This window comes from Microchirus variegatus (assembly GCF_963457635.1).
Source record: "Microchirus variegatus genome assembly, chromosome: 5".
NCBI lineage: Eukaryota > Metazoa > Chordata > Actinopteri > Pleuronectiformes > Soleidae > Microchirus > Microchirus variegatus.
In genome coordinates this window covers 11,698,255-11,726,168 of record NC_139806.1, presented here as the reverse complement: position 1 = coordinate 11,726,168, position 27,914 = coordinate 11,698,255, and the positions used below count along the sequence as shown (strand labels likewise).

The 27,914-nt window shown below is 42.3% G+C and overlaps 2 protein-coding genes across 3 annotated transcripts; one reads left to right on the top strand and one right to left on the bottom strand.

Moving 5' to 3' along the window:
- The first annotated feature begins 59 nt into the window (after positions 1–59).
- Positions 60–3,843, top strand: LOC310927488 (UAP56-interacting factor-like). Its single transcript, XM_083889789.1, has 9 exons — positions 60–222; positions 385–525; positions 766–929; positions 1,502–1,650; positions 1,972–2,044; positions 2,615–2,670; positions 2,858–2,932; positions 3,043–3,169; positions 3,322–3,843. Exons 1-9 carry the CDS (start codon positions 159–161, stop codon positions 3,421–3,423), a joined length of 951 nt encoding a protein of 316 aa, XP_083745915.1. The 5' UTR covers positions 60–158; the 3' UTR covers positions 3,424–3,843.
- Positions 3,844–4,307: 464 nt separating this feature from the next.
- On the bottom strand, positions 4,308–27,503 carry LOC310927555 (TSC22 domain family protein 2-like). 2 transcript variants are annotated; one of them, XM_083889870.1, is made up of 4 exons: positions 25,128–27,503; positions 16,131–16,205; positions 6,390–6,441; positions 4,308–6,156 (listed from the first exon to the last, which is right to left on the bottom strand). In XM_083889870.1, exons 1-4 carry the CDS (start codon positions 26,930–26,932, stop codon positions 5,716–5,718), a joined length of 2,373 nt encoding a protein of 790 aa, XP_083745996.1. In that variant the 5' UTR covers positions 26,933–27,503; the 3' UTR covers positions 4,308–5,715. The 2 variants fall into 2 exon arrangements, with proteins under 2 accessions (XP_083745996.1, XP_083745997.1); XM_083889871.1 differs by lacking the exon at positions 16,131–16,205.
- Between the last annotated feature and the right edge of the window lie 411 nt (positions 27,504–27,914).

Here is a 27,914-nt window from a genome sequence, read left to right as displayed (position 1 = left end):
GCGGTGATGTTTACGTTCTGAGGAGGAGGGGTTCCGTGTGTTGCGTCTGGTCTCAAAAAAAGGACGAAGACAGGGCTGTGTTTGTGTGTGAGTGAGTGGCTATAATAACTACATTTCCCTTTCCACTCGTGGTTGTTTAGTGTTGTTCAAACAAAAACATGAGCCAAAGCAGCTCTGCGTCGGGACGAGCGGCGGTTCAAGATAAGGTCGACATGTCGTTGGGTAAGGTTCGTTGTTACTAAAATAGAGCACTGTCAAACGTTAGCTAGCGCTACTCACTGGTGGGAGTGTGTCAGCAGCAGCTAGGTGGCTAGCTCAATGGATCTGATTTATTTTGTATTTATTTGTTGATTGTTCACGCTGCTCGTGTGGTTCATTTGACAGATGACATCATTCGGCTGAACAGAAAAGAACAGCAGCTGAGGAGGAGGCAGACCACCGTGAGCCGCAGACCAGTTAAGAAGAAAAAACAGCTGCTGCAGAGAAAAGGAGTTTCAGCTCGGGCTGCTGGACCAGCCCAGAGAGGTGTGTGTGTGTGGGACCTAAATCTATTATATCCTTGTAGGGACAAAAATCAAGCATCAAAATAGACTTAAACACAGTGGAGGAACTGATAATAACCACAAATAACTGTTGAGTTATTTGACTACAACAAAATCTGAGCCACTACTAAAAAAAAATCTTTTTTTTATTATAAATGCTGAGTCATTTTCTTGGGCTACCAACTTTGTTGATGTCTGATCTAGGTGTTATTATCTTCACCAGGAGGTGGCACACACTGGGGAGGAGCACCTAAACTAAGAAACCGAAGGATCCCGCCCCTGCTGGGTCTGCGACGGGGTCAGGGGGTTATCACAGGGCTGGCAGCCAGGAGGCCAGCTGCCCTGCTCAAACGTGTCGGCACACTCAACAGAGCAGCAATAAACCAGGTAATGGGAGACATGCCATCATAAGATCGTCAACGCTGTATTGAGGTGTCTGTATTAGATGATGTATTAGAGTGTATAATATACAATCTTGGATAAAAAAACAAAGCACAGTTACTTAAAAAACTAACTCTGACTACGTGATGCTAATATTAGGCTAAAACTGTATTCTGCACATGAAGCTGACAAAAAGACAGAATACATGAATACTTTCCAGCAAGTTGTGCATCATCATTTGTTTCCATGGTAACCCAGTGTCCCTCTTGCTTGTGGTGTCTAAAAGCAAAATGCACTGCACTCCTGATTTAATGATCTGGTTCTGCCGGACTCGTAACACCCAGAGTTCACATCCTGTTGCCTGGCATCAGACATCAGCAACCTCTATACGATATATCCAGGAAAAGCAAACGTACTGGGTTTGCTGCCTCCACCGTCTCATGCTTCAGACAGTCTTTGAGGCTTTGCGGGTTTGAATTACTTGCTAATGTTTTGCATTTAGAAAAACATGCAGAATGACATCCTCTCTGATCTACAATATACTGAAGCGTTTTACACCACACTTCCCCTTTTTTCAGAAAACAAGACAAAAAACAAGGCCTTTCATTCAAAGCGCAGAAGCCCCGTACAGGAAGCCGGAGTTTCAGAGGCGGCAGTACAGGCAGCCTGATCCACAGAGAGTCCAGAATCAAACACCGGTCAGGAGGCCATTTCAGCTGCGACGGGGGTGAGAGGCCTTCATAACTGTTTACACTATGTTTATCTCATGGTGCACTTGCTCTAATATGAAAGCTTCTATTTACCACAGGTCATTTTTAAGGTGGAATCAAGAAAATAGTTGGATTTTAGACAGAGATAGAGGAGTTGGGTAGGCCTGAAATTTGAAACTACGCGATGAAATGTAGTGATGTTAATGTTTTGAAGGTGATTTGTGGTAATTCTCATCACATTTTAACTGGTTAGTCACCTAAAGTGTGTGCGTTTAATAAGCCTGCAGCAACTAACTGTATTTTTTAAATTTATTTTATTTTACTTTTTACACATGCAGACCACTGCCTCCCATCCAGCAGTACCGGCGGGACACACGCCAGGCCACATTTCTTTTCCGCAGGGGACTCAAGGTACATGATGTTTATGTGTGTTTGTACATTAAGTTGTGTTTATCCGAATACTTGAAACGATAATGTGACTTTTTACAACTTTTTACAACTTTTTAAATAGAAACAACTGCCCGTTCCGTTCAAACCACTGTCGGATGAGTTCACACGACTCGTGTCGTGTTTCTCAGTATAGTTGCCCGGTGACATTCCTGCATTACAAATAGGTGTTTTTTTTATGTTAAGACAAATGAAGGCAACGGCAACATTGCGCCAGTCCATGAAATGTTCCAGAAGTGAATTAAACTGCTCAAAAAAAAAAACCCAGCTGAAGAAAATCCCAGTTTGACGGCATAAATCCTTCTTGTACCTGCCCATCCCTGTGCTGCTGGTGTATACACACAAACGCTCACTCAGTCAGTGTTGCCCGACTGAGTCTGTTTTCAGATCATACACATAATGTTGTGCTGTTTCTGTTAACAAAGACGAAAAACAGAGGTTGAATATCAACAACAACAACAACAGAAATCACTTCAACTTCAGACTTTTCTATGGATTCAATTCACAGTTGTTTTTTCTTTGTGTCTTTCGCAGGTACAAGCACAGGTGCAAAAGCCAAACACTCTCTCACCTCCAGTCAGAACTCGACAGTGAGTAATTCTAGTCTATTTTTACTGTCGTTGTTTAAATGCCTGTGTTGGCCTGTATGTGCAGAGAGAGAGAGGAAATCATGCTAAGGAAATGAATCATTTGGGAGGTGGGGCACCATTGTTTGCCATTTTAAGATTGGGTGTCCTTGTTCTGGTGATTTTAAAGTGTCTATTGTTTGTCCACCAGATGGCGCACATCGACAGCCAACAGTGGGCTCTTGACTGTTTCGATTGACAACCCTGCTGCCAGGACTCAGCCTGAGTGAGTGTCATTTAGCCTTGTAGATTTAAACGTGCTCAACACATAAAGGCACATTCAGGTTAAGAAGAAGTTAAGAAGAATATGTTACCGTTTCTGTGACTTCCTCATAGGCCGCCCTCTGCCTGGACACTCCACCCTCCTGCTGTCTGCCCTGCTCCTGTCAAGGTGGAAACAGTGGAGAAGAAAATCCCCAAAGGAGTTCCTCTGCAGTTTGACATCAACAGTGTAGGAAAACCTGTAAGTGTCCTACTCAGAAGTCACTAAATGGTCCAGGGTGTAAAATTTAGGTGATTTAGGTCAACATTGTTCATATTTTTGCATGGTACAAACAAACAAAAAAAGCACTCACCAAAGTGTGTTAACCCCATCCCCTGTGGATCTCTTCACAGCAAACATCGATGACTTTGAACGAGCGATTCCGCATCCTCAAAGACCGCCGCACCACCATGGCACAGAGCGGTAAAGGCAGCCGCTTTGTTACCGTGGGTTAGCGGGCAAAAAAAAAAAAAAAAAGACTTCGACGTGTACTGGAAGGTCCTTTCCACACACAGCAGCACCTTTCTGACAGATGGCCGCAGTGCAGATGCTCATGTTTTGAATTGAACGGATCGCGAGCTTGGGTCAAAGGAGCCCGACGAACTCAAACGTGCAAGTGTCAAAAGAGCAGTTGGTTTAAATTTAGTTCCCGTTTATCATCTCGTTGTGTGCCGTTTGTTTTGTGGATGTCCTACACTGGGACACAAAGAGATTTTTTTGGACTTGAAACTGTTGACACTACACGAAGACTTTTTTTTTGTCCTTCCCTTCCCTCTTCAGAGTACTGCTGTGTTTTTTTTGCTTGAGTGGCACGTATGTTCTCGGAATCTTTTTTTGGAGAATTGTTTTGTAATGTTTCTTTAAATAAAAGCGTTTCACTGTAAAAGAAAAAAAAAAAGATGGGATGCATTTGGGGAGTTGATCAGTCCACAGCACATATCAAATAGAACCACCTGTCTGTGAAATAGGAACTACTAGCCCTCCCTCCCCCCGTTGATTTACAGCAGCCTGGCGGTATCGTGTATTCAGAGAGTTCATGGACACAGACATTCCATTGTACACATGGCGTTAATGTACATATGAATCATTTTATCTCGGGTCCTGCATTGAAACAGACATGTTTTGGAATCTGAATATTGCTTTTATTTAAATACATTAAAATTTGCAATGTAACAAAACTATTGGCATATGAAATTCAAACACCATTTAAATGAACAAAACATGGCTCACTTCATTTTTCTGTGGCTAGTGTCACTAACACTAGGTTGTTTGTTTTTTTTCTTTCTGCGCCACATAGCGTCCCCCCCGCCCCGCCCCTCCCCATTTACACTGTTCACAGACTATCTTACAATAAGAGTGCTGAATAAAAATGAGGTAAGAAAGTGGTTTGAAGATTACAGATCATGCAGAACATGCTGAACAGCAACAAAAGATTTTTTCGTGAAAGAGGAAGTAACAAAAAGAAAGAAAGAAAAAAAAAATACATGTGTGCATTTAAAAATAATCCATTTACACACCTTTGCATCTTTGGTTATAAAGTAGGATGAATGATTTCACAGCTTTTCCCCCTGGCCCCCTCAGGAAAACACAATGGAGAAAATAAACAAGTTTAAGGAGCAGGGTATAACAAAGGTAATTCACATGGAGACAAACTACAGACAGACATGAATCTTCAACTGTCTTGTCTAGGCTCACTTTAAGAGATCTGATGTCAACAGGTGAAGGAAGAGTCGCAATACTTTATACGATACAAAAACGCTTCGGATTTAAGATTTCAATTGGCAAGTGCAGCATAAAAATCTGAGTTAGTGTTTAACATTATGTCAGAATTTGTTTTGCCTACATCTTTTGACCAATATAAAGCATTGTCCCTGGGACATATGGCTGATCTGCTAAACACTAAAACAAAAAAGAACAGAGGAAACAAGTCAAAGGGCTACTGTTGAGCAGGTTAAATTGATCATTTATGACAATAGCAGCCCTGTAATAAATAAAACACTTGACAGTAGGACTAGAAAAGACCAATGCAAGAGTTAGACCAGATGTGAAAGTAACTGCAACGGTGTGGCGCGCCAAAATAAAAGAAGGAAACAAAGAAAAAAAAAAAGACTCCCTCCCACTTATTACTTTACAACAGCAAGGCTAAAAATAACTTTACCCACTCCATTGTCTCATTTAAAAAAATAATCGCTCTTTTTTTTTTTTGACAATCACTCCCATTTGTCCCTTTATGTGTGTGTTAGGAGGGGGGGGTGTGTACCCTCCCGTTCCACACCCACAGACTGAGCAGCTGTCAGGTTTGGTTGAAGGTTGATCTTGACCAGGACAGAGACAGAACAACCTCTCTACAAGCTTGCAACCAGGAGCGGACCAACGATGACAAAACCTCTCTAACCTTCCCTGACACTATACAGTCTCTACACACACTTTCTCTCCGTCCAAATCTCTCTCTCTCTCTCAATCTGTCCATCTCTCTCTCTCTCTGATGATTGCATTAACACTGGAAAGGCCCACAGTACAGATGCATACACATTCCAAACACCAAATTCATACTTGCTTGCTAACTCACCCTCTCTCATACACACACACACACACGCATACATATAGCACTGTACTTTGTGGTCAAGCTGGTGGCTAAGAAGACACAGTTTTTTTTCTTCTTTTTATTTTCACATACACTAACTGTAATAAACTGTAGAGAAGATGCTCTTTTTTTTCTGCTCCATGCCAAGCAGGGCAGATGCACTTCAAGCAGAGGTGACGTTGGGTTGCTGTTGCGGTTGCTGCTGCAGTTGCTGTTGCTGTTGCTGTTGCTGTTGCTGTTGGCCAGGGTCGAGCTGGGGCTGAGTCTGGAGCTGCTGGGGTTTGGGGTGGTGCTGGAACTGGGGGTGTGACGATGACGGCGGCGGCGGCAGCAGCAGCAGCGGCTGGGACAGAGGAGGCTGAACTTGAAGCGGAGGCTGGGCCTGTTGCTGAGGATGGCCGAGTCCTTGCTGGGGAGGCGTGGCGCTGGTGCCGGGGGTCGACTGGGTGGACAGCTGAGACAGCTGCTCACTGTTGGCGAGAGATTTCAACACGGCGTTCTCCCTCTCCAGCATTGAGTTCCTCTCAAACAGCTCCTTGATCTGCTCCTTTAGGACCTCCACCTCTTCACGCACTGCATACATTAGATGGCTTTTCACCAGATCCTGAACGAGAGACAGGGACATGACATTAAATGTGTTACTGGCCGAGTCAAAAACATGCAGTACCAAACATTGACATTGGGTTTTTATATTCAGAGTGTAAAACCAATGTCAAAACATTTTTAAGATGCAAATACTTTGAAAAACATCCAGCAAATCATCACAGATTATTTTTCCTTGATATTAGGTCTTCATAAAAATGTACAAGAAATGACAATAGTAATCAAAATACTTACCATAGCCTGTTCTATTTTATTATCTATGGCAACAACATTAGTCCCAGAGGCACTGTGGGTAAAGGAAAAGACAGAGAGAGAAAAAAAAGTCAGAAATAATAACATACAAGAGTTAACAAAGACATTTTTTTCAGCTTTCATGTTCTCTCATGAATAGATGCTTAAGGCAGAAAATACGTGTAGAATGTAAAAGCAATCTAAATGATTAAAACACACACAACAACAACAAAAATGTCCCAAGGAAATGAGATGTTGGTTGTGAATAAATCAAAGCAGCTGTCCTCAGCTCAGCATAGGAATCTAGGGCAGATATTATAAAATGACCTGACACCACTTTAGCCACAACATGTACATTATAACTCATGTAGGTCAGGTCTCTGAGTTCACAGCGGGAAGGAGAGAGGCCGAGCAGCAGACAACAGGTTAGTGCAAATAATAATTCATCATAATAATAATAATATAATAATAATAGAGGGGCGCTGGGCTTTTCCACAGGAGGTAATGCATCAAAGAAGCAGTACTGGGTGAAGTATGCACACTTAGGGCCACACACACATTCTCACGCAACGTTCTTACTGGACACGTGCAGACAAAATGCGTTCCCTAGCCCCTAACCATCAAGACCCTTGACCCTAAAACCAGGCCTTAACCCCTAAACAATAATAATATTAATAATAATAAACAAACAAAACATTCCCACGTCCTATAGTTTACACTTGGTCCTCATAAAGATACACATACAAGCACGCACAGCTATTCTTTTTGAGATTCTGAATTCACTTCCAGGTCCTCAGAGACTCTGCCACATTAGGACCAGGTTTTGGTCACCATGGAGACTACAGGTCCTGACAAGGTCAGTGTTAATGCCAGAAAACATCTAATAGTGACCCTTAACCCCTAATAAGTTGTGAAGACCAAACCAAATGGTTTACACATGGTCCTCTTAAAGATACAAAAACAAAAACACACACACACACACAAGTCAGCATTGACTTTGGTTCGTTTGGACTAAACCAAGTCTTATCCTTATAATTAACCTCACCACAATTCAAAGATTGGCCCTAAACCCAACCAGTTCCTCAAAAATGAAAATTCTGCCACATTAGGACCAGGTTTTGGTCCCCATGTAGACTACGTCCTGACAAGGTCGGCGTTAATGACAGAAAACATACCACAGGTAGCACACGCATACATCTAATTCTAACCCTTAACCTTTGAACCAGATCTGAACTCATAAACAGGTGTGACAGAAAGTGAGGACACCACAAAATGTCCTTGTTTCCTCTGGTTTTTTTAAGTGATATAGGTCCTTGCAAAGACACAAATACATACACACACACACACACACACACACACACACACACACACACACACACACACACACACACACACACACATCGCTCTATTATCACTCGCTGTGCGGGACATGTGGACGCAGATCAAGAGCAAAGCAGCGACCGCCCGCCGTTACCTGCGCCGTGTGCGGTAGGAGAGCAGCGGGGACGCGTGCCGGCTCGGCTCCGCGGGGCAACACCGAGGTTTGAAGGAAAACGTGCACGGCATGACGTGGACTGCGGCGGCGGCGGCGGCGGCGACGACTACGACTACGACTACGACTACTACTACTACTACTACTACTACTACTGCTGCTGAAGCTACCCCGGTGTCGATGGAGAGGAGAAGCCGCCGGAACGCACCGGTGGCGGCTTAGTAAGGTCACACACACCACATTTAGAAAAGTGACATATGAACTCAGAAGGTGGAGAAGTGAGAGAGAGTGACAGGGGGAGGACACACATCTGAAGTGACGTCTGGCCCCGCCCACCTCATACTGACTGTTCCACTTACAGATACACATCCCAGATAGGGAAGTTATAATCAAACATGAAATGACACATTGGAGATGGAGTATGTAACTCTTGGGAGGACTGAAAATGAATACAACACCCAGTGTTGTAATGTAACAAAGTACAAATACTTTATTGTACATATCTGTACCGTAGCAACTACGACTTTTCCACCATATTCCCTTCATAAATGTTGTACTTTTACTCCACTACATTTACCCCAACTATCTTTATTACCCGTTATTACCAAATAAAATCAGAAGAAGAATGGTCTGTGTTTACATAGAGCTTTTCTAGTATTGATGAGCTGCTATAAAACTATAGTTTTGCCCTTCACACATTTATACAATTAAACATGGGGTTAAGTGTCTTGCTCAAGAACACATATAGGGCCTGTCCCAACTCAAACCCTAGCCCCAGATTTGAGCCCTTGCCCTAGATTTTGCGCGTTCCCACGAGGAGGTAGGGTGTCCCAATACTTTAGGGAGCAAGGGGAAGTGCCTATCCTCCCCCTAAAAATGCAACATATTCGCAAATACGGCTGCAAAAAAAGTTGTTGTAATGTGTTTGTTAGATGTATATGCAATGGACTGTTAAGTTATTTGACGACATTCGTAAATATGCCGAGTGCTTCGCAAGAGTCTGCCCATGACCGGGGTGTTTCGTGCTTATCCTGAAACATCCCGACTATTGCGAGCATACGGCGAACGCGTCTTCTGTTTGGCATATTTCTTCTATGTTGATTTATCAAACGAAGATAAGATATCAAGTGAGAGAATTTGGACTGGGCCATAGACTAGCAGAGCAAGGAATTTAACTCACAACCTTCTAGTTGAAAGACATCTCGCCGTACAACTAAGCTGTGGTCCTCACTTTTTTAATACTTTTACTTCTGAAAAATTTTATATCAGAAAATGACTTTTTGCCCAATTCCTTTCCACAGTTTACCAGAACTAAGCGAGCGTAATAGTCATGGGGGCAGCCCATGGCCAAGTGGAAAGGGAACTTGGCTTGTAGCCAGAGGGTTGCCCTTAGATAGGTACCCAACCCCCATTGCTCCCCAGGCGCTGCTCAGTGGCTAATTCTAGGAAAGTTACTAGAGAAGGAATTTCCCTAAGGGGATTCATAAAAAGTACAAAAAATACAAACAAGTGGAGTGGTATGGTTGTGCAAATTGCATCATGTTACCATAAAGGAGACCATTTTAGAAATATATATATATATATATATATATACACACATATACACACTAACATCAGGTACAGATTTAAAAAGTCTGGGATTACATGTCCAAGATCATTAGAATTAGAATCAGTTCACTATGCACCTCATATATGTCCACCAAGGGCAGCTCATCCAATAACTGACGAGACATGAGCGCAATAATGGTACAACATAAACACCAAAGTCACTAGGACAGCAAAGCATCACCCCCCCCCCCCACCACCACCACCAGCCACAGGGTAGGAGAGTGTTTGTAGTAGACAACAGGTTGATGATAGACTCTTCCTGAGGACAGAATGTTCTGTTCCTCCACACCATCCAATTTACGTGCGCGAGACCAGCGGAAGCACACAGCTGATTTTTTATCAGGCTGTACAGGAGGAAGGAATGTTCCCTATACGTCTAAACTGCTACGTAACACTCGCTGACATCCACACCGCAGATGATCACGATCGATCTCTGCCAAACTCGTAGCTTGCGGATCCCTCCCCCCGAAAAACAAAGGCGGACGTGTTGAGTAAGACACAAACAGTCAATCAGGCTACACACCTCTGTCCTCAAGAGTGAACATTTCAAGAAAGAATGTACTACATTCTTTCTCTCTCTCCCCCAAACACACACACACACACACGTGGTTGCATAATATATATCCCTGCATCAATTCCCACTTCATCCAGTACCAAATGTGTGTTTAATTTAGATGAGGCGTCACACACTGGCCCTCCCACAGCTCTCCTCTCTAACTTGACTTTTCAACAACAGGCCTGTGCCCAGAGGAATCTCTCACTCTGTAAAATGTGGACACTGAATGGTCTGTGGGGCTACACCCTTGTTGCCTTTCCATTCTCTGCAGACAAAAACACGCACCGACCAATAAAATCTCAACACACACGTGCATAGTATAATATTGAATGCTCCTACTGTATGTTTGGAACCCTAATCTGATTATAATCATGTCCACTGGCAACCCTGAGGAGTTTTCCAACATTTTCAAGTACCTTTGAGCTGAAAGTGCTGAACTCAAATATGCTGAACTATTTTGGATAGTGCTTTAAAAACAAATACAAACTAGTTCTGTCACTTCAAAACAATCAAGACAACAATGAACGGTATAATCCATGATGAAAATAATAGTTGGAGCTTGGAAAAACAAAGTATCTGCAGAAGGAGTGTCTCGCAGAAAGTGTTTGGGCGTCACACGATTACATAATGTTTTGTTTCAGCTGCTTTTATCCACAACACACATCATATGACTTGAACCACTCAACTTGATTTAACATTTAAAATGCAACAGAATGCGACGCAGCAGTAATTGTTTACGATGGTGAAACAAAGGACATGAGCGAATCTTCTCATTTTAAATAAAGGCTGGAACCAGCGATCCGATCACCGTTGCAAATCCAATTTCCTTCCTTTCAGCTCCGCTGTCAACTCTAAACCTGAATACGATATTGTGTTGAAGTGACTTAATGACATCTTACCGACTGAATTGCTTCATTGTTGTAATGCATATTCTCTTGGGGCTTTTTCCTCTGGCAGGTTTAAATGGAGACAATAATAAGATGGGATGAAACAAAGAATAAAAAGAAGAAACACGTGTACTGTTCAGTGTCAGGACATGTGACAGGTCAGGGATAGGTTTGTAACCACGGAGACAGAATAACACCAGTAACAAAATAAAAAAGTCCTCAAAGTGCCTGAGATGCCTGGAGCCACGACTTGGAGGATCAAATGTAGTTGTGCATCGCGGAGTCAGAAAGATGATGTTAAGTCATGGTGTTCTGGGCAGCTACTCTTCACCTCGGCTGCAAATGTACTAGATAGCCTGGAGCAACAATCGAGTTAAAACCATATTAGGACACACCATCTGGTATTACAAGAAGAACTTCCAATAACATCTGGCACTGGGGAGAGATTTTGGAAACCACAGCATGAGTGAGTGGTGTTTTGGAGTTTAATAATGGCGAGTGTGTCTGGCTCCTTACACACATGATCTTATTTAAGCCTCGAGATCTCAAGTCCATGTCAGGAGTTTGTTTGTTTGTTTGCTGCCGACTTCACAACGATGCATGTTAAACGCATAGGCAGGTGTTTGAAGAGCTCAAGTAAGGTTACGATTTAACCCTAAGTGCTCACGTGGGGACAGATCAGTGCCGCAGGTGCACGCTGGGAAAAATACTGTAGGAATAAAACACCGCTCATAGTAGGGAGGGTGGTGTCAATACGTCACATCTTCATGCTTTAAAGTTGATGATGATTCTTTTTGTATGACACGTTTTTAAGAAACAAGAATTCACATGAAGTCAAAAGTCACATATATATATACATACATATATACATATACACATATATACATACATATATATATATATATACACATATATACACACATATATACATACACATATATACATATACATACATATATACATACATACACATATACATACACATATATACATATACATACATACACATACATATATGTACATATATACATATACATATATATACACACACATATATATATATGTATATATATATACATATATATATATATATATAATTAGAGTGAAGGATATAACACACTATATTGCACTTACTAAAAGCCTCTGTATATACTGTACTTTTTAACGTAGTAATGAAATGCTCTGTGTTCTAAGGGTTAAACAGAGGATAAAAACGCACATTTTCAGACTTTCTATGCAGCTGTGGTAACTTAAGTGAGCGTCAGATTGCATATTATGTGCAGCGCACGCCGCCTTCATCCCGTCATCGTTTGAAAAGCTCACACACAGCTGACGTTCCGCCGCCTTTGGTTTCCTGTGCAACGACAACATGAGCTGAATCATGACTTTCACCGGCATGTGTGAGATGTCGGCGGCCGTCCAAACTCATGTGGTATTGTTTTCACATTTCAACAGCGCAATTAATGTCTTAATTTAGCAGCAAGAATGTGCTGATGCATTGCATTTTCTTGTTGGTTATACCTCAGAATATCCAAAACGCAAAAAAAAACGTCTGAACAAACACTAAAAATATTACGGTCCATCCCTAAAATCTCACTGATGCAATTAAGATGGGGACCTGCAGGCTGAAAGGCAGGGCTGAGATAAAACAGAATGCTAATGAGGGCTTAAACTTGCTCTTCCACTGATTATGCAACCAACGCCTATGTAAACATCACCTTGTGCTGTACATGACTGACATTTATACGTTCCATGTGGAGTTGGCTTTTCCCCGTAACGTGTTAGCTGTAAAAGATGGAATGTCAATAAAAAGTCCATTAGAGGTTAAGGAGTTTACGCACAGAGAGCGCTTGGGCAACAGTGAATAAGTAATCAGAGATTGAATAGTTGCCATTCCTTCCCTATGGAGGAAATGCTGGCACATTCAAGAGCAGCAGGTTTACTTCAACAACACAGGAAGTAAGAGTTGATTTAATTCCCCCTCAGATGTGATAAAACAAATCTAGAGATTAAAAGGGGAAGGGGCACGCTTGTGTGCTCCAGGACAACAGGTGCACAACCAAAACACCCGCGTCGCACAAACACATCTCGGTTCTTTAAAAGTCTTAGCACTTAATTAACCTCCACTGATTTTCAATCCGAGTGTGTGGCTTTGAAAAGTATCAACACAGAGCACGTGTAGATCGGCAAGGACAGTTACGCAGTAGAGACTAAAACAAGGGGTAGATTAGAATTATAGCAGCACATACAGCAAATTGTGGCATGACTCAGGTCTAATTATGATGTCGTATGTGCTCTTAATAACAATAACAAATCCAAAGCACAAATCTACGTCGAGGACGCTCAGTTTCCCTCAGAGTCAATACATGATGATCCATATCATCGCCAAAATCGAATTATTTTGATCTCCTTGGGCAACAATACAACATTTAATCAAACTCAGTCCCTAACTTTACAGCTGATCAAAAACAGACAAACTGAACAATAAACAACCTGGCAGAGGAAATGAACATGAAAGTCAATATTAATATAATATTATTATCCTCAACTAAGACTTTCACAAAATGCATCAATGCACAACATTGGGTTTATTTGCTTTACTGTGACGAGTAAGTTGTGTGTATAAATATATATAAATAAAGGTTTTGTTCAGACCTGGTACTAGGGCTGGATGATATGACCAAAAACACAACCAAATATTTTCACATCAGTCAATATTGACAATTATCATTCTGTGTGAAACAAAATATAGATTAGCACAGCTGATCACAAGTGCTAACACAGATGTGTTTTTGTGACCACTAGTGATCTCACTTCCCCCAAAACTATATGCAAAAACAAGTCTGTCGTTTCATGTCGATCAGGTTTTTAAACCAGACTGGGTCATAGATCTACACTGAAAACCATGAGTGAACACAATATATAGTTTCCTTTTAAAAGGAAAAATAATAATAAAACAGAGCAGAGGGAAAGAAAATGAAGACAGAAGAGCACAGTGTATGACAAAGGCTCCTGTGCCAAAAAAGTGACAAACGAGCCATGAGGAAATGCCCAAAAAGAAAGACAAAAAAATGGCAAAAGGAAGCACAAGTGCACTGTGGTGAAAAGTGAAGCTGCAGGAAGTTGAAAACCAGCGTCTTCTTTTGCCAAGATGTCACATGTTCATAACAACCTCTCCTGTGACTTAATCTGCTGGCCTCGCGTATGATCCCAGATAAACCTGAATTAAAATAGATTAATAAATCTAATCTAATAACTAAGGCACCACCAACTGCTGCCACAAAGCAACAGTTATCTATAATTCCATTAAAACAAAGACGGTCACCGGCAGCACAGTAATTAATTTACAACAAGAACACTCATGGGGCTCATCGTGTTTGTGCTCTCTTATTTTCAAACTAATGTCGATTGTGACCAATTAGCTGCTGCGTGTGTCTTGGTAACTGGTGATGGTGCGTCAGCTGTATATTTCTCTAAAAAAAACAGTTTCATTTCCTGTCACTCAGATAGGGTTTCTTGTGCTTCCCTTTTAATTTTTGTAAAAAGGGCATTATAAATATGTTCAGCATGTTTTTCAGGCTCTCGTTATTTATAATACAGCAGCACAGGTCAATTAAAATCCAGGCAGGTGGAGAAAACGTCCTCAAGCCGAGGTCAAGTAAAATATACTGTATATTTAAAACTGTGTACCAGTGTCTGTGTGTAGTCAACAAGTGAGCAGTGAGAATGAATTAGACTAAAAACTCTTCACTTCTGCTCTGATTCAGTTACTTCTCCCTCCCTCCTCATCTATCCCTGGAGTGTGTGTGCGCGTGTGTTGCACTCTCTTCACGCAGAGTGTGTGTCTGCCGTGCAGCTGCTGTTATGTTTTACTCAGGATTTGCTTCTGGTAATGACATTTTTATTTTAAATATCGCTCTGTAATCAACACGAAGTCGAGCATCTGTCAGTCCTCCAAATATTGCACAATAAGTGCTTTTACTCTGAAACAGAAAAAAGGAAGTGTTGATTGTATTTGGGGGCATATGAGACAAATGATTTTGTCAAACAGCCGAGAGCTCCCGACCACTAAGGCATGATCGTAAAAATCCAGTGTGACATCTAAAAGCAGAGCCGCTTAAAATGTGAACGCTCCACTAAATGTGGCGGTTATTCGTGATTTACGGTAATGGTACCAGGTCGAGATGGGACAGCGCTCGCCTCTTAGCGACTCGGGTTAAGCAGCGACACTCAAGAGTGTCAATGTCCCGGGTTATATCGGGTGAATTCATCTAACAAATCAAATCTAACGGATTATAAGAGACGGGAACTCAGCGGTAAGAGCAAGGCAGATTAGTTATGCTGCATAGAAGCGTTTGCATATAATTGCAACTACAACCAGTTACTTACTTTTGGTTTTAATACACTGGTCTTGCAGCATACGGAAAATTGATATAATAAAAGAAATACCAGTTTTCACTTTGCCCAGCACTACACATAGCATACCACACACACACACAGCAAAGCAAAAATGTTCAGGTTTAAACTATGAACAACCACCTTTAACTAAGTACGCAGTTCATTGTGAGTCCAGAGCTTAAAGGAACTTCAGTTGAACTAAATTACCATAAGTGAATAATAAAACGATCTCCACAAAATGTCAAAAGGCCTGCAGAGTTACTTCCACTTTTCTATTCCGAGTATGTTCTTTGCATCTCCAAATAACAGATTGAAAAAGAATAGAGGTCATTTGAGTCATTAACAGAATTAACAGATTAATAATTTCCATATATTTGACTTTCCAACTAAAACATAAGGGGCGGTGAGGGGGGTAGTTGTGCTCCATCTTGCGCGCAAATATTATATTGAAGCTTGACTTGAAGTTGTAAATCACAAGCACAATATGTGTCAGAAAACTCACACTTAAGACGTTTTACCTCACGTGTTCAACCCAAACACAAACGGAACAAGCAATCTAAATATACACAGCATATATGGTGTTACAGAGAGTCAAAGAAAGCAGCAGCAGCAGCAGAGAAAGAGAGAGACAGAGAGATATTGTTGTTGAGGAGTCATTTGGCCAGTCCTGTGCTTGCTGCCAGGGTTTGTTTCCAAACTCAATCCATGCACGTGTAGGAAGCAAAGCTCACAGCTACTGAACACAGCACACGTTATTACACTCTTGCAGGTTCTATCCAGTCCATTCCAGTATAGTACGGTACCTATCACTGTGGGCCTTTGAGTCCCTTAATCTGCTGCCAGACTGGAAGGCCTGGTAGAAAGCCTTGGATGGGTTCCTGTGTCACATTCAGGAAGACAGAGAAACAACAAAGATAGGGAAGAATTGAAACAGTGAAAGCAAAAGACTTGAGCTGTGATTCCTTAAAAAATGTTTGGTTACACTACATCACTCCACCTCAGAGAAGACACTTGGCTGAAGACAAGGTCTCTTAGTTCTTAACATATGCGAGCATATGTTCAAACAGAGCAAAGCAAAGAGTCTTCGCCTAAACGCAGGAATGTGCGTTCAAAGGTGGGGAGAGACTCATTAAGCTTTGAAAGCCTCCCTCGGGACATTCACCTACAGTAAACTGCCATTCACCCCGCTGTTGTTTTCACAACACAGTCTAAACGCAGAGAAAAGGTGTTGACGCTTTTGCGCACACAAAGTTTAACATTACCTCTGACATTCCTGGTGATTAGCTACAACGGTACATTATGTTCCATGCCAAAGGATGCATGTCAGAGAGGGGGAGAACGGAAACACACTTTCACCCCTACACACTCACACGTTGGGCCCTTTCTCTTCTGCTCCTGCGTGTGCCTTACATTTAAAAAAAAAAAAAAAATAGCTTTTCCCCCCATAAGCACACACACGTAAATGTACACCAACGTACGCATATGCACACAGTGGAACGAGCCAATACACACAAATGGGTGGGGGGGGGTTGGAACTCAGGGGAATCGGGAGTTGATTTACAGCATGTGTGTGAATGTTGGAGCAGCCAAACCTCTTTTCCTAGAAATATATGGCACAAACTCTCTTTGTCACATTACCTCATGACTAAACACTCTCACATCCTCCCTCCCATGCCTCCTGCTTAATTTTACTTTGCGGGGAAACAGCACAAGAAAAACCTCCGCACATGTGTGGCAACTTAAGTACACACCTCCGAAAAGAAAAGCTCTCTTTCTCACTAAGGCTGAACTCAGAACTGTACAAAGCGAGCCATTGGCTGGAATCACCACGGTCAGATGACTTGGAGTCCAGCAACCTCCTCATGGACGAGGCACTAACTGGTGGAGTCATCATGCCCTGTTTTCAAGTAGCAAACACTCAGCTCTCAATGGCTCTCTTTGTAACTCGAAAATGTAACATGTCAATATGCATTTATGAAAGCGCCTCTTTGTAAACCAACTAGTCGGTGCATTTAGCAGCGGTTCCATATCCCCCCCATAAACCCCAAAGTATGGAGTGTGAGGCCGACATGAAGAGGGAACACAACATAACATGCACAAGAACAGCTCCCCTCTTACTCTTCCAAGCCACCCTTTCTCATCACACACTTTTGCCAAAAAATGCCACAAATCTAAATTATAACTTGGCAGCAGACAGAAATAAACGGTGGGTGCATTCTTTGTGGTTGTTATCTCACATATAGAGCTGCACGACAGCATGACAAGCGGCTTCTCCTTGAGTGTGCCCGCGCTGCAGAAACCTGTGCTGCAGAAACTGGCAGCCGCATGAAAAGTTCAGTTTCATGGTTATTTCCTGATAATATGCGTGTGAACTCAGTGAGCACACAAAACGACGGTAGCCTTAAGTGATGACCTGGGAGAGAGGACGACGGAGGTTTTTACATCTGAGCTAAAGGTTTGAGGTCGTCCTACCTCAGCTGACTCTTTAAAATCAGGACGATATGAACATAACATGGATTAATGTGATTGTCCGATCCATTTCCAGTAAAATCATCTCATTCTAATGTGATTCCTACCAGTTTAACACCGTTTAGCGAGTATACGAGCGTTTCTTAAGCACGAGTGTGCCCACCTATAAAAAGCAATCAACTCCTTTTCCCATTGGCCGTAGTTTTACTTTGCTTTTGTGAGTCATGTTACCAAACGTGACATGTCGACGTTGTGGTCAATGAAACTCTGTTTTCAATCCAATACAAACTTACGTACAGGACCTACTGCACAAATTAAGTCGTAAATAAAATATAGCCTTAGAGCTAAGGATTCATTGATTCATGCATTTTTGAGAGTGCAGTAAAATGCACAAAGTTAACAATGTCGACATACCATTGTAATCCATTCATTTGTTCTTTTATGTTTTACAGGGTACATCTAAATCTGTGTCTCCTCCCACATTGTTGCAGGGGAAGGAAAAAAGAAATGCATTACTATTTGAACACGGAAATAACAAAAGCAACTGAAAATAACAAATTAAACCAACATGGAACCATATGGGGTGAAATATTACACATCTTGACTGCATAAAATTGACTTTTGTGGTGGTGTTATTGTTTTTGTTTTCTTTCATTTGTTCCTTAATCCAGTTTTTTTTTATGTGAACATGTAATTTATCCATGATTTATGTAAATTTAACTGTATCTTTTTCTTCGAAGGGGAGGAGCCAAAAGAAGAAGTTACAATTGAGGGTCATGGTTTTGTTGCAATGAAAGTAACAAAACAATGGGCAAAGGAAAACAACGTGCAGCACTCAATACAAGACACAAGAAACATGGTGACAATGCAACTTGGTTCCACCATTCTATCTTTCACTTCAGCACCTCTTTCAAAAGCAGCAGTGACCGACTGAATAGTTTTAGATAACTTTAGATCACTCGTGCATGAATGACACGCTGTAAAAGGTGCATCACCAGTATTTATATGGCCGAAATAAAGCAGAAGTAGAAATCTGCATGTTCAACAGTGTGTCGTGTTTACATCGCTGCCAATCAGAGCTGATGGAGACAAAAGTCTATCTAGAGTTATTTGACCCAGGTCAGGAGCAAATGCTGATTCTATCCATTCCTGTTGCAAACACAAAGCAGATGTTAGCTTTTTTGACTAGTAAGACTTTGGTGTAATGGGTAGTGGCAGAGGAAAGAAGGTCAGGGGGTAAATTAAAAAAAAAAAGTGAAGGGGATTAATGAGGAGACTGTGAGAGGCTAAAACAGAGACAGATCAGTCACTGTTGCTGCTCAATTTCTCAGCACCATCCATGCATCTGCCACATAGGCAAAGTAGGTCAAAACTACTTAGATTCACAGCTGCCCTATGGGAGTTTCTTTCAGCAGGTTATGGGTTGTAAGACAGGGGAGATGGAGTAGAGGGAGCACCGGGAGTTACTGCATGATTACAGCATAGCCACTGGAGGAGATTAGCGTAGATTAGTGGCAAGGAAACCAGGATCTTATGCCACGACGGCCACAAGACCCAAGTTCAACTTTATGATCCAGCATAAAGTTCCTTCATTTGGAATGCAAAACAGCTACGATCAAGCACTGTTAGGTGTATCAATAGTGATGCAATGTCAACTTACCCAAACTAAACAACTACACAGATAATGAGAGAGACTCGGTAAACAAGACAGCAAGTCAGAGAAGTTAAGTGAAAGTTAAAACAAATACACCAGTTCTGTCAATACCATTACACATAAAGAGACTACTCATTTTACACACTGGGTGTTATGGAATACTGCTGCTAACCTACTGAACGTAATAGAGATCATAACAATCTGAGGTCTTTTTACCCACATTTTATTTATGTACCTTCAATATTTTAATTTTTAATAATCTTGCATACATTTGATCTGTACATGTTTAAATCCAATCACACTTTTTCTGACTTTTTTTTGACGTGTTGTATTTAAATGTTCCTGTACAACACCCTGAACCTCCCTTTGAATGAAAAGTGCTCTATAAATAAAATTGCTTTGCCTGCCTTGCTTTATAGTATATGTATGTATTATATATATATATATATATATATATATAATATATATATATATATATAATATATATATATAATATATATATATATTTCTATATAAATATATAAAAGAGGTTTTATTTATATAGTGTCGATAGATGCGTCAACAGTCAGTTGATATGAATACATCAAGTATTAACTGGTATAAAGGGATATAGCGTTACAAAGAAGTGAGCGAACCAGATCTTCGGTCTGATGGCTCCCCTCCTCTGCTTCAGGCAAGAAGATACTTTTGACTCCACTGACACAATAGACTCAAATCTCAAACCAAACTGTTGAATGCACAGTTTTGCAAAGGAAGAACAACCAGTGGAACAAACAAACAAAATAAAATGCTATGCTTTGTTCTGGCACAATAATGTCCGTTTTCTGCAAGATTTACTATCAATTACAGTTCACAGTTCACAACAGACTTTTTCTGACCATTCAAAATTATGGTTGAATTAGAGCTGGAAGTTATCAAGACAGCTACAAGACTTTAACCCCTCTTTGGCTCATCCCTAAGCAAGGAGTTGCTCTTAAAAGTAGATTAAAACATGAAAATAATAACATTTATAGCCATTTACCTTCTTAGCCTACGTCTTAAAATGATCAGTGAACAAACTCGAAGACATGAGTTTATATTTATACTTCAATTACTTCAACAATTACTAGTTTATATACCCTGCTGGTTAAGTACTAATATTCTCAGTTCAGCTCATCGACAGAGCAGCACCACACAGCACCAGTTAAACAAGCCATTAAAGCCTAAGACTAAGTTTGTGGTGTTTTTCCGCTAATCTGAACAATGGAGGGCCTCCATTCCTGAGGTGGAGGTGATGACTGAAGCTAAGTCTACGTACATACAGGCTAGTAGTGTCAGTCTTAACAGGCCAATACAGCTTTCTTTTTAAAATAGCTATGGGGCCAAAAGGGTTGCAGAGACCACCGAAAATTAAAAAGCTGACTTTAGTACACAGAAACACATACAGTAGCATACACAGTCTGGTCAGAGTAAAGTCCAGGAGCCAAAGATGATTTAAATGCACTATGAATTTATGAATGTCGCCGCCTGGTATTACTATTTAAAGTATTGTTACTTCTGGGTTGGCTTCAGGGGGGGAAACCATGCAGTCTATGAGTGTTCTTATCTAACTGTGCCTATGTTAACACAATGACAGCTAAGTAGTTTCATGATTCAAGTTATTTTTTTAACATTAAAAGAAAAGTTTTGGTTTATTCTACTTCATTTAAATTTAATGTCTACATTACAAACAAACCGTTCTATAATAAAAAATAAAAAAACTATCTTGCCTGAGTCATATCATAGCCCATACATCTAGATTCAAATGGAATCATCCTCTACACCCCTATTACAGTACATGAAGTCAAGTATCACAGCATAAACGGCAGCGGGTTCAGAAATATAAAGACCAAGGATGTCCAACATGTGCACATCTACGTTTGTGAGGCACTCGGGATAAAAGTGTGCCCACAAAATGTCATATGATACGACCACAGAGCCCTACTGCGGAAGTGAGCTGAGGAATATTCAACGAATAGAGGGTAGCAGTGTGAGGCACTGACTGAAAACAGGATATAGCAGTAAAGCAAAGGTCGCAGAGGGGAGGGAAAGACCCTATAGTGTGCGTTTGTCCGCCTGTGTCACTTTCACACATGAACCCACACAATTTCATCATGACTCAAGATGAACAAACTTTTGGTTCAAAAGTATCACCAGCACCATGCATCTGGTGGCCCATCCCCACCCCCAACACGGATAGTTTTGCACACGTACAGTACATTAGCACATGCTGAGTCAAGCCAGCCCCTTTTTAAAACACACCCCTCATCCGCCCACACCGAGACAGTCTCTTGATTCACAGCGGCAGTAACTGCTCCACTTCCATCACAGCCCAGGACTCCCCTCCCCTTCCCTCCTAAGAAGCATAATTTTACACAAGTTCCCCGATATGTGGAGACAATAAAGCACACCACCTTCAGCGTGACTTCAATTACATGCATGCTACAGTAGCAGCGCGTGAATGTAGATTATCCTGTAAAAAAAATGGAAGCAAATCTTCTGCAAGTACAAAGATATTATGACAATCTAGCAATGTCATTATGCTGCCTCAGATGTTGAGGCAATCTGGGAAACATTAAGGCGAGCAAAACATATTTTAAGTATGAGAACAACAACTTAATTTCCGTGTCTATATCTGTTTTTCTTCAGTTACTTGCAGGGAAACGGTGGTGGAACACGGGGAGAAACATTACAGCCAAACACATGGATGAGAGCTTTTTTTTTTTTCTCAGGTTGTGTAACCCGTGTGAAGTCCACAATCTTATAGAGCTTGACAGTCCATCGCATGAGTAAGAATCTAATGTTGTACAAGTTACAGGTATTAAATGGTGAATATTCAATGTGTTTTGTTGTGTGTTGTGTGTGGAGCAGCAAGAGACAAAATAAATAAACATTTCAGTGGAAATGTAGAAATTAAGCAAGAGGTGTTTTGGTGGTAGGGAGGTGAGGGGGGGGGGGGTAGTATTGAGCATAGCTAAAATGCCTGCAAATCACTCTGCAGCTTCCTCCACCTCCACAGTTGCTTCTGCAATGAAACGTCATTTAGCACTTCATCTGTACATGAACAACTGCCAAGCCTCGTCTGTAAGTCAGTGAGTGAGTGAGTGAGTGAGTGGGGTAGCAGCAGGTACAAAGCACAGACTGCATGGATGCTGCACCGCTGATGAAAAAAAAAAGACAACACCACCATCAATCAGTGGCAACCGACAACAGCCAGATTACAAAGTGTGTGTGTGTGTGTGTGTGTGCCTGCTCCGCTATACATACTGGAATGTTCAACCAAATCCAAAGGCCTTTGACAGGATATACAGTCATTTAGCCTAAGCATGCATTGCAAAAGAAAGGGCTGTAATGTGACAGCACGTACAGTTGGCCGACACACCCCACTGTCACGGCTCTTATCAGCACAATATGGGCACAGTGGAAAGACTACTGCTCAACGTCTGATAGTGCTCGTTCTGTCGTAAGAGACCCCCCTCCAACCCCCCCACGCTCTTATCACATAAGAGCTGGGTCTTCTCACAAGCAATACATAGGTACTGTGAAGAATAAAATCCCATCAGGGGCATTGTCACCAACCTAATACTGTTTTAAAAGACACAAACATATTTAATATATTTAAAAAATTGTACTGCATGTAAACAAAGTAGTTTTTATGGAATAAAGTTTATGTAAAGTATCAGAAAGTACATGTGTTGTTTTTAGTCAGTGGAATTGACCAACTTGTCAACGGTGACTCGCAACTTAAAATTACCTCCAGTGCCTGAATAGAGCAATTCTTTCCAAAAAAATACTGTAAAGTTTAACAATGAAATGACACAACCAAACAAACAGACGTGACATGCAAAAGTCCATACATCTGAAGAAAAAAAGCGGTGTGCCCAATAACTACAAAAATCCCCCTGAAATGTTTTTCAAGTTTTCTTCTGTGTAAAAACTTATCTATACATCCATGTGTACACTGCAAACAGGCAAAGATGTAGTCCACGATCTAGGTCAACCATATATAACAGGAGTAAGTACTAGTGAACAGAAGTTTTAAAATGGAGCATTATCATCTCCCAAATAGAACTAAAACCAAGACAAACAATACAACTCTTGCTGTTTATGTTGGACTATCAGTAAGGAGTGAAATCGGTTATCTTGTCTTTTGTTTCGCCAGTGTCAGGCTAAACTAGGCTTAGATTTTAGACACACCGAGCGTAAGCTCTAAGGTCCCACACGGCAAACTGAAACATCTTAAATCATGTTTAATAGATTGTTAAACGCTGTGAGGAAGTATAGTACCAGTGTTCTGCATATCTAGTCTGGTCTACATCCTGGTTCATCTACACCACTGTACATGGAAACCACAGATTTCAGGCACTGTATCATTTCCTCTCATGAGTGCCATCTATGACAAGTGAAACAAAGCGCTTGAACTCAGGAAGTGAGAGGAAGATAACTTTGGAGAGGAAGCCAATGCCATAGCACCAAAGTGACAGCAACAGAAAGATAACATGTATCACGGTGTGTCATGTGGATTGGACGCATCTGTTTAGTCAGATTAAGTCATGTACAAAGAAATGTACATTTAATTCATGTGTATGAATTAAACTAAGATGATGTGTGATGATTGAACTGACATGCCCGAAATAAACAAATGAATAAATTAGTTGCAGCTCTAATAGCATACTGAACCTTTAATATATTGATATATCAAGATATTCATTATTATTGCCAGCCCTAATTTGACACAACTTTGTGTAATTCATGCTCTGTTTTTTATATTTAAACACGGACTGAAAAAAAGCAGATTATTATAAAAAGGAACATAATATAATATCTACAATCAATGCAAAGTTAATCAGCAGTTATTTCAGCCATTGCACCAACACATACACTGTGAAGACTTTCCTGAGTGGAGTCTACAGGTGGAAACCATGATATCATACAAGCAGCAACACAAAATTAAACACTATTCCCTATGCCTCTGTTGCAAGGTATTTTCCAGAGAAGGAACTAACTTGCTAAAAGGTCAGGCATGCCACACATTTGGACAGGCAGGAGCAGCCTGGGGCTAACCGAGTGAACTCTACGCACAGAACCAACTAGCAACGCAGCTTTGATGTTTGCGGCCAAGGCCATCATATTAGACACTGTCCTGGAGGGGACAGATAAGTGGGAGGACAAGGCTGAAGACACAAGACCTGTAAGAAAATTTCACCACACACACAACACAAATAAATACCCTTAAACAGAAGGAATCACAGTACTGAATAGGCCATGTGTTTAACACGTTTTTGCCTGTGCTGAAGAAGCCATATGTGTTTACATCAAGTTTGAAAAACATATTTCCTTCTTATGTGCCGCATTTGTCTTCCTCCTAGTGCCCTGAAAGTAAGGGGGGGATCATATCCATTTAAAACACTACATGACCAACACTATAAGCCCTGTAAAGCCTAAGCTTTAAACATTCTTATGATTGCGGTAAACTGCCTAAACATGTCTGTGCTGTAACATGTCTCTGTACCATGAAACAAGCCCTGGCCGTACACTGTCTGTAATTGCTCAAATTTTGCATATTATGGATTTAAACATACATGCAGTGGGACGATGCTCAAATCAAAAGAGGTGATACATATACACAGATATTTATTAAGACCCAGAGAATTGTTACCTGTCCTCCTCCCCGTCCACAGGTATGTGGATCCCAAACAGGCTGTTGACAGCTGGAGTGGTGAGCTGCAGGCTGTCAGGCATGAGCGGCTTCGCTGGTTCCTTCCCAGAGACGACAGGAGACTGTGCGTTGATGAGACCCTCGGGCTTCCTTCCACCACCCTCTACCTGTCCAAATCCAAATCCTGGGAGGCCCTGAGCCCCCAAAATTATAGACTTGCTGTGGGTTATCTGACTGAGAGGCAAAGTGGAAGCTGTCACATTTGGCATGGCTGCAATGGAGGCACTGGGCACAGCAGTGGGAACAGTGGTGGGTACACTGGAACTCGCTGCGATGGCAGGCACATTCTGAACACTAGAGGATGTAGGGTGGAGGCTGTGAGGTTGAGGGTGTCCAGCAGTTGCATACTGACTCAAAGTCTGTTGCTGTAGAGCGGATCCACCGACCAGCATGGAGCCGCCGACACCTCCCATTCCTACAGTCTGCTGCTGCAGGAGGCCATGCTGTCCAGCCGACACAGTTCCCACTCCTGCTCCAGCAAGCTCTCCAGACTGACTTTGTAGAGACGTCCCTCCAGAGTTTGGAGGAATGACAGACGTAGAACCATGACCGCCTGGCTGCAAACCTGCAGAGAGGCGTGACACTGGGATGGACTGGCTGGTGGGAAGGCCTGGCTGCTGCTGCTGATAGTACTCTGCCTGGTTCTGCAACAATCCAGGTGAGTGGCTGGTTAAGGGGTGACCCACTGGATGCTGCTGCTGCTGGGGAGGGTAAGCGATGGGCTGGGCTGAGGGGGGCATGATGGGGGATATTTGTTGGTGGATACCAGATTGAGGCAAACCATTTAGTCCAACGGGCAGCACACCCTGGGGAGCAGAGAGCTGGACACCTCCAACTGTGTGCTTGCTGCTAGAGAAAGCATTCTGCGTGGCTGCTCCACCACCAACCTGTTGACGGGTGTTGAAGCTTTGATGGTGAATTTGTTGCTGCTGATGTGGTGTCGAGAGAGAAGCATCCGCCATGGAGCCCAAGCCATGACCTGAGTATGTTGCTGAGGAAACAACCGAGGCGCCTGTAAGCCCAAGCCCGCTGTCTCTGTCTGCAGCAGGGTCCAGCGCAGCACTGGCATGTCGAAGGCTATCTACAGTCCTACTAACAATAGAAGCATCAGAGTCTTTCTCATAAAACTCTGTGCACATCCACCTGCCCCTCCGAAATGGTTCTCCAGTACCATGATCGAGTTTGATGACCCTGAAGCGTGAAGTGCAACTCACCGTGGAGGCGGGAGATGGAGCAGCCGAAATGTTCACTGCAGCAGGTTGGGATGTGTTTCCTGACACATTGGTGGGCCCAGCACTAGCTGCTGGGGTAGGTTGTTGTTGCTGCTGCTGCTGCTGTTCTCCCCCCTGGCTGATGAGGGGTAAACCAGTCGTAATACCAATCCCCTGCGGCTGCTGACCACCTTGAACAGACCCGGACACTCCCACTTTTCGAAACTCCCCAATGGAACTGTTTGACAGCGCAGACAAGTGACTGGACTGAGGTATGAGTGATGGTGCCGTAACACTGATTGCCTCTGGCTCTCCAACATTATTCAGCGCTTCTTCAAATGAACTTATATCACACGCAGGCTCGTACTCGGCCCGAGACACGTCATAGATCTCCGACGACGCGTCCTCAGTCCGTGACTCGTCTGGGTCTTCTAGACTCTCCGTGTCGTCTGTGGCACCGATAGCTGCCGCCTGGGCCTGAGTCACACTGGTGATCTGAAAACAGCTCTTCTTCTTGGCCGGCATTTTCGACATGTTGAGAGCCTGAATCAGAGTCTCGTATGCCTGCGTTTATCCTCTGTGGAAAGGGGGACGGGCCGGTTTACAGCGCCTAAATGTTTAGATCATGGTCAATATATTTTTTACTTAGCCTGGATAACCGTGCTCGAGATGAATCTGCGCGATCCCTCTTCCTCTCTCGGTCTCCTGTTTGGTTTCATGGGCTTACATTCAAACGCCGCTTGTCGTCGTGTCGTCTGGACCAGCGATGCGGTGCGCCGCGCCGCGCCGCCTGTGTCGGGGATAGATCCACAGGTCTTAGTTAGTCCGGACTGGTCTGATAATATCCCGGCTGTGCAGCTGTCAAGGGGCCTTTGACGCACAATGCGTTGCCCAGCTCCAGGAGCTAGTTTAGGCTGGGGAGGGCCCGCAGCCCTCCACTCACCGAGCTAGCTAGCAAGTAAAGCCAACTGGCTGCTGCTGCTGGTGTACACTCCCCCTACGTCGGAACAAGTATGTGAGACATCTTCCTGAAAGCAGTATCCTTCGTAGCCGCTCGCGTCAGTAGCTCAAAGTCTTTCAGTAACGACACTTAATTGAAGGCTCACCGCGGTCGACAGAAAAAAATGCTGCGAAACCTTACGCCTTAAAACAAACGGGGATATAAACAGCGCCAACACTTCCCTCCCTCACTCAGTCACTCTCTACAAGATGGCTATGTTGTATGCAACCGCACTGCATCGTGGGTAAGAAGGCTGCGCAGGGCTGGTCACGTACGAAGCTGTTGAGAATCGCCCTTAGTGCTGCCTTCATGGTACCGTTGGAAAAATGAAAACTCCAGACAACAGTGATAGAATTGACAACGTAAACGCAGGGTATGGAGTTTATTCTATTAATTTTAATGTTATGATATAGGCATAAAATATACATATATATATATACACACACACATAGTCAGGCTCTACCATTAAGTTAGTGTGCATAACTACAATATATGGCCCATTTGTAGCTGTTAAAA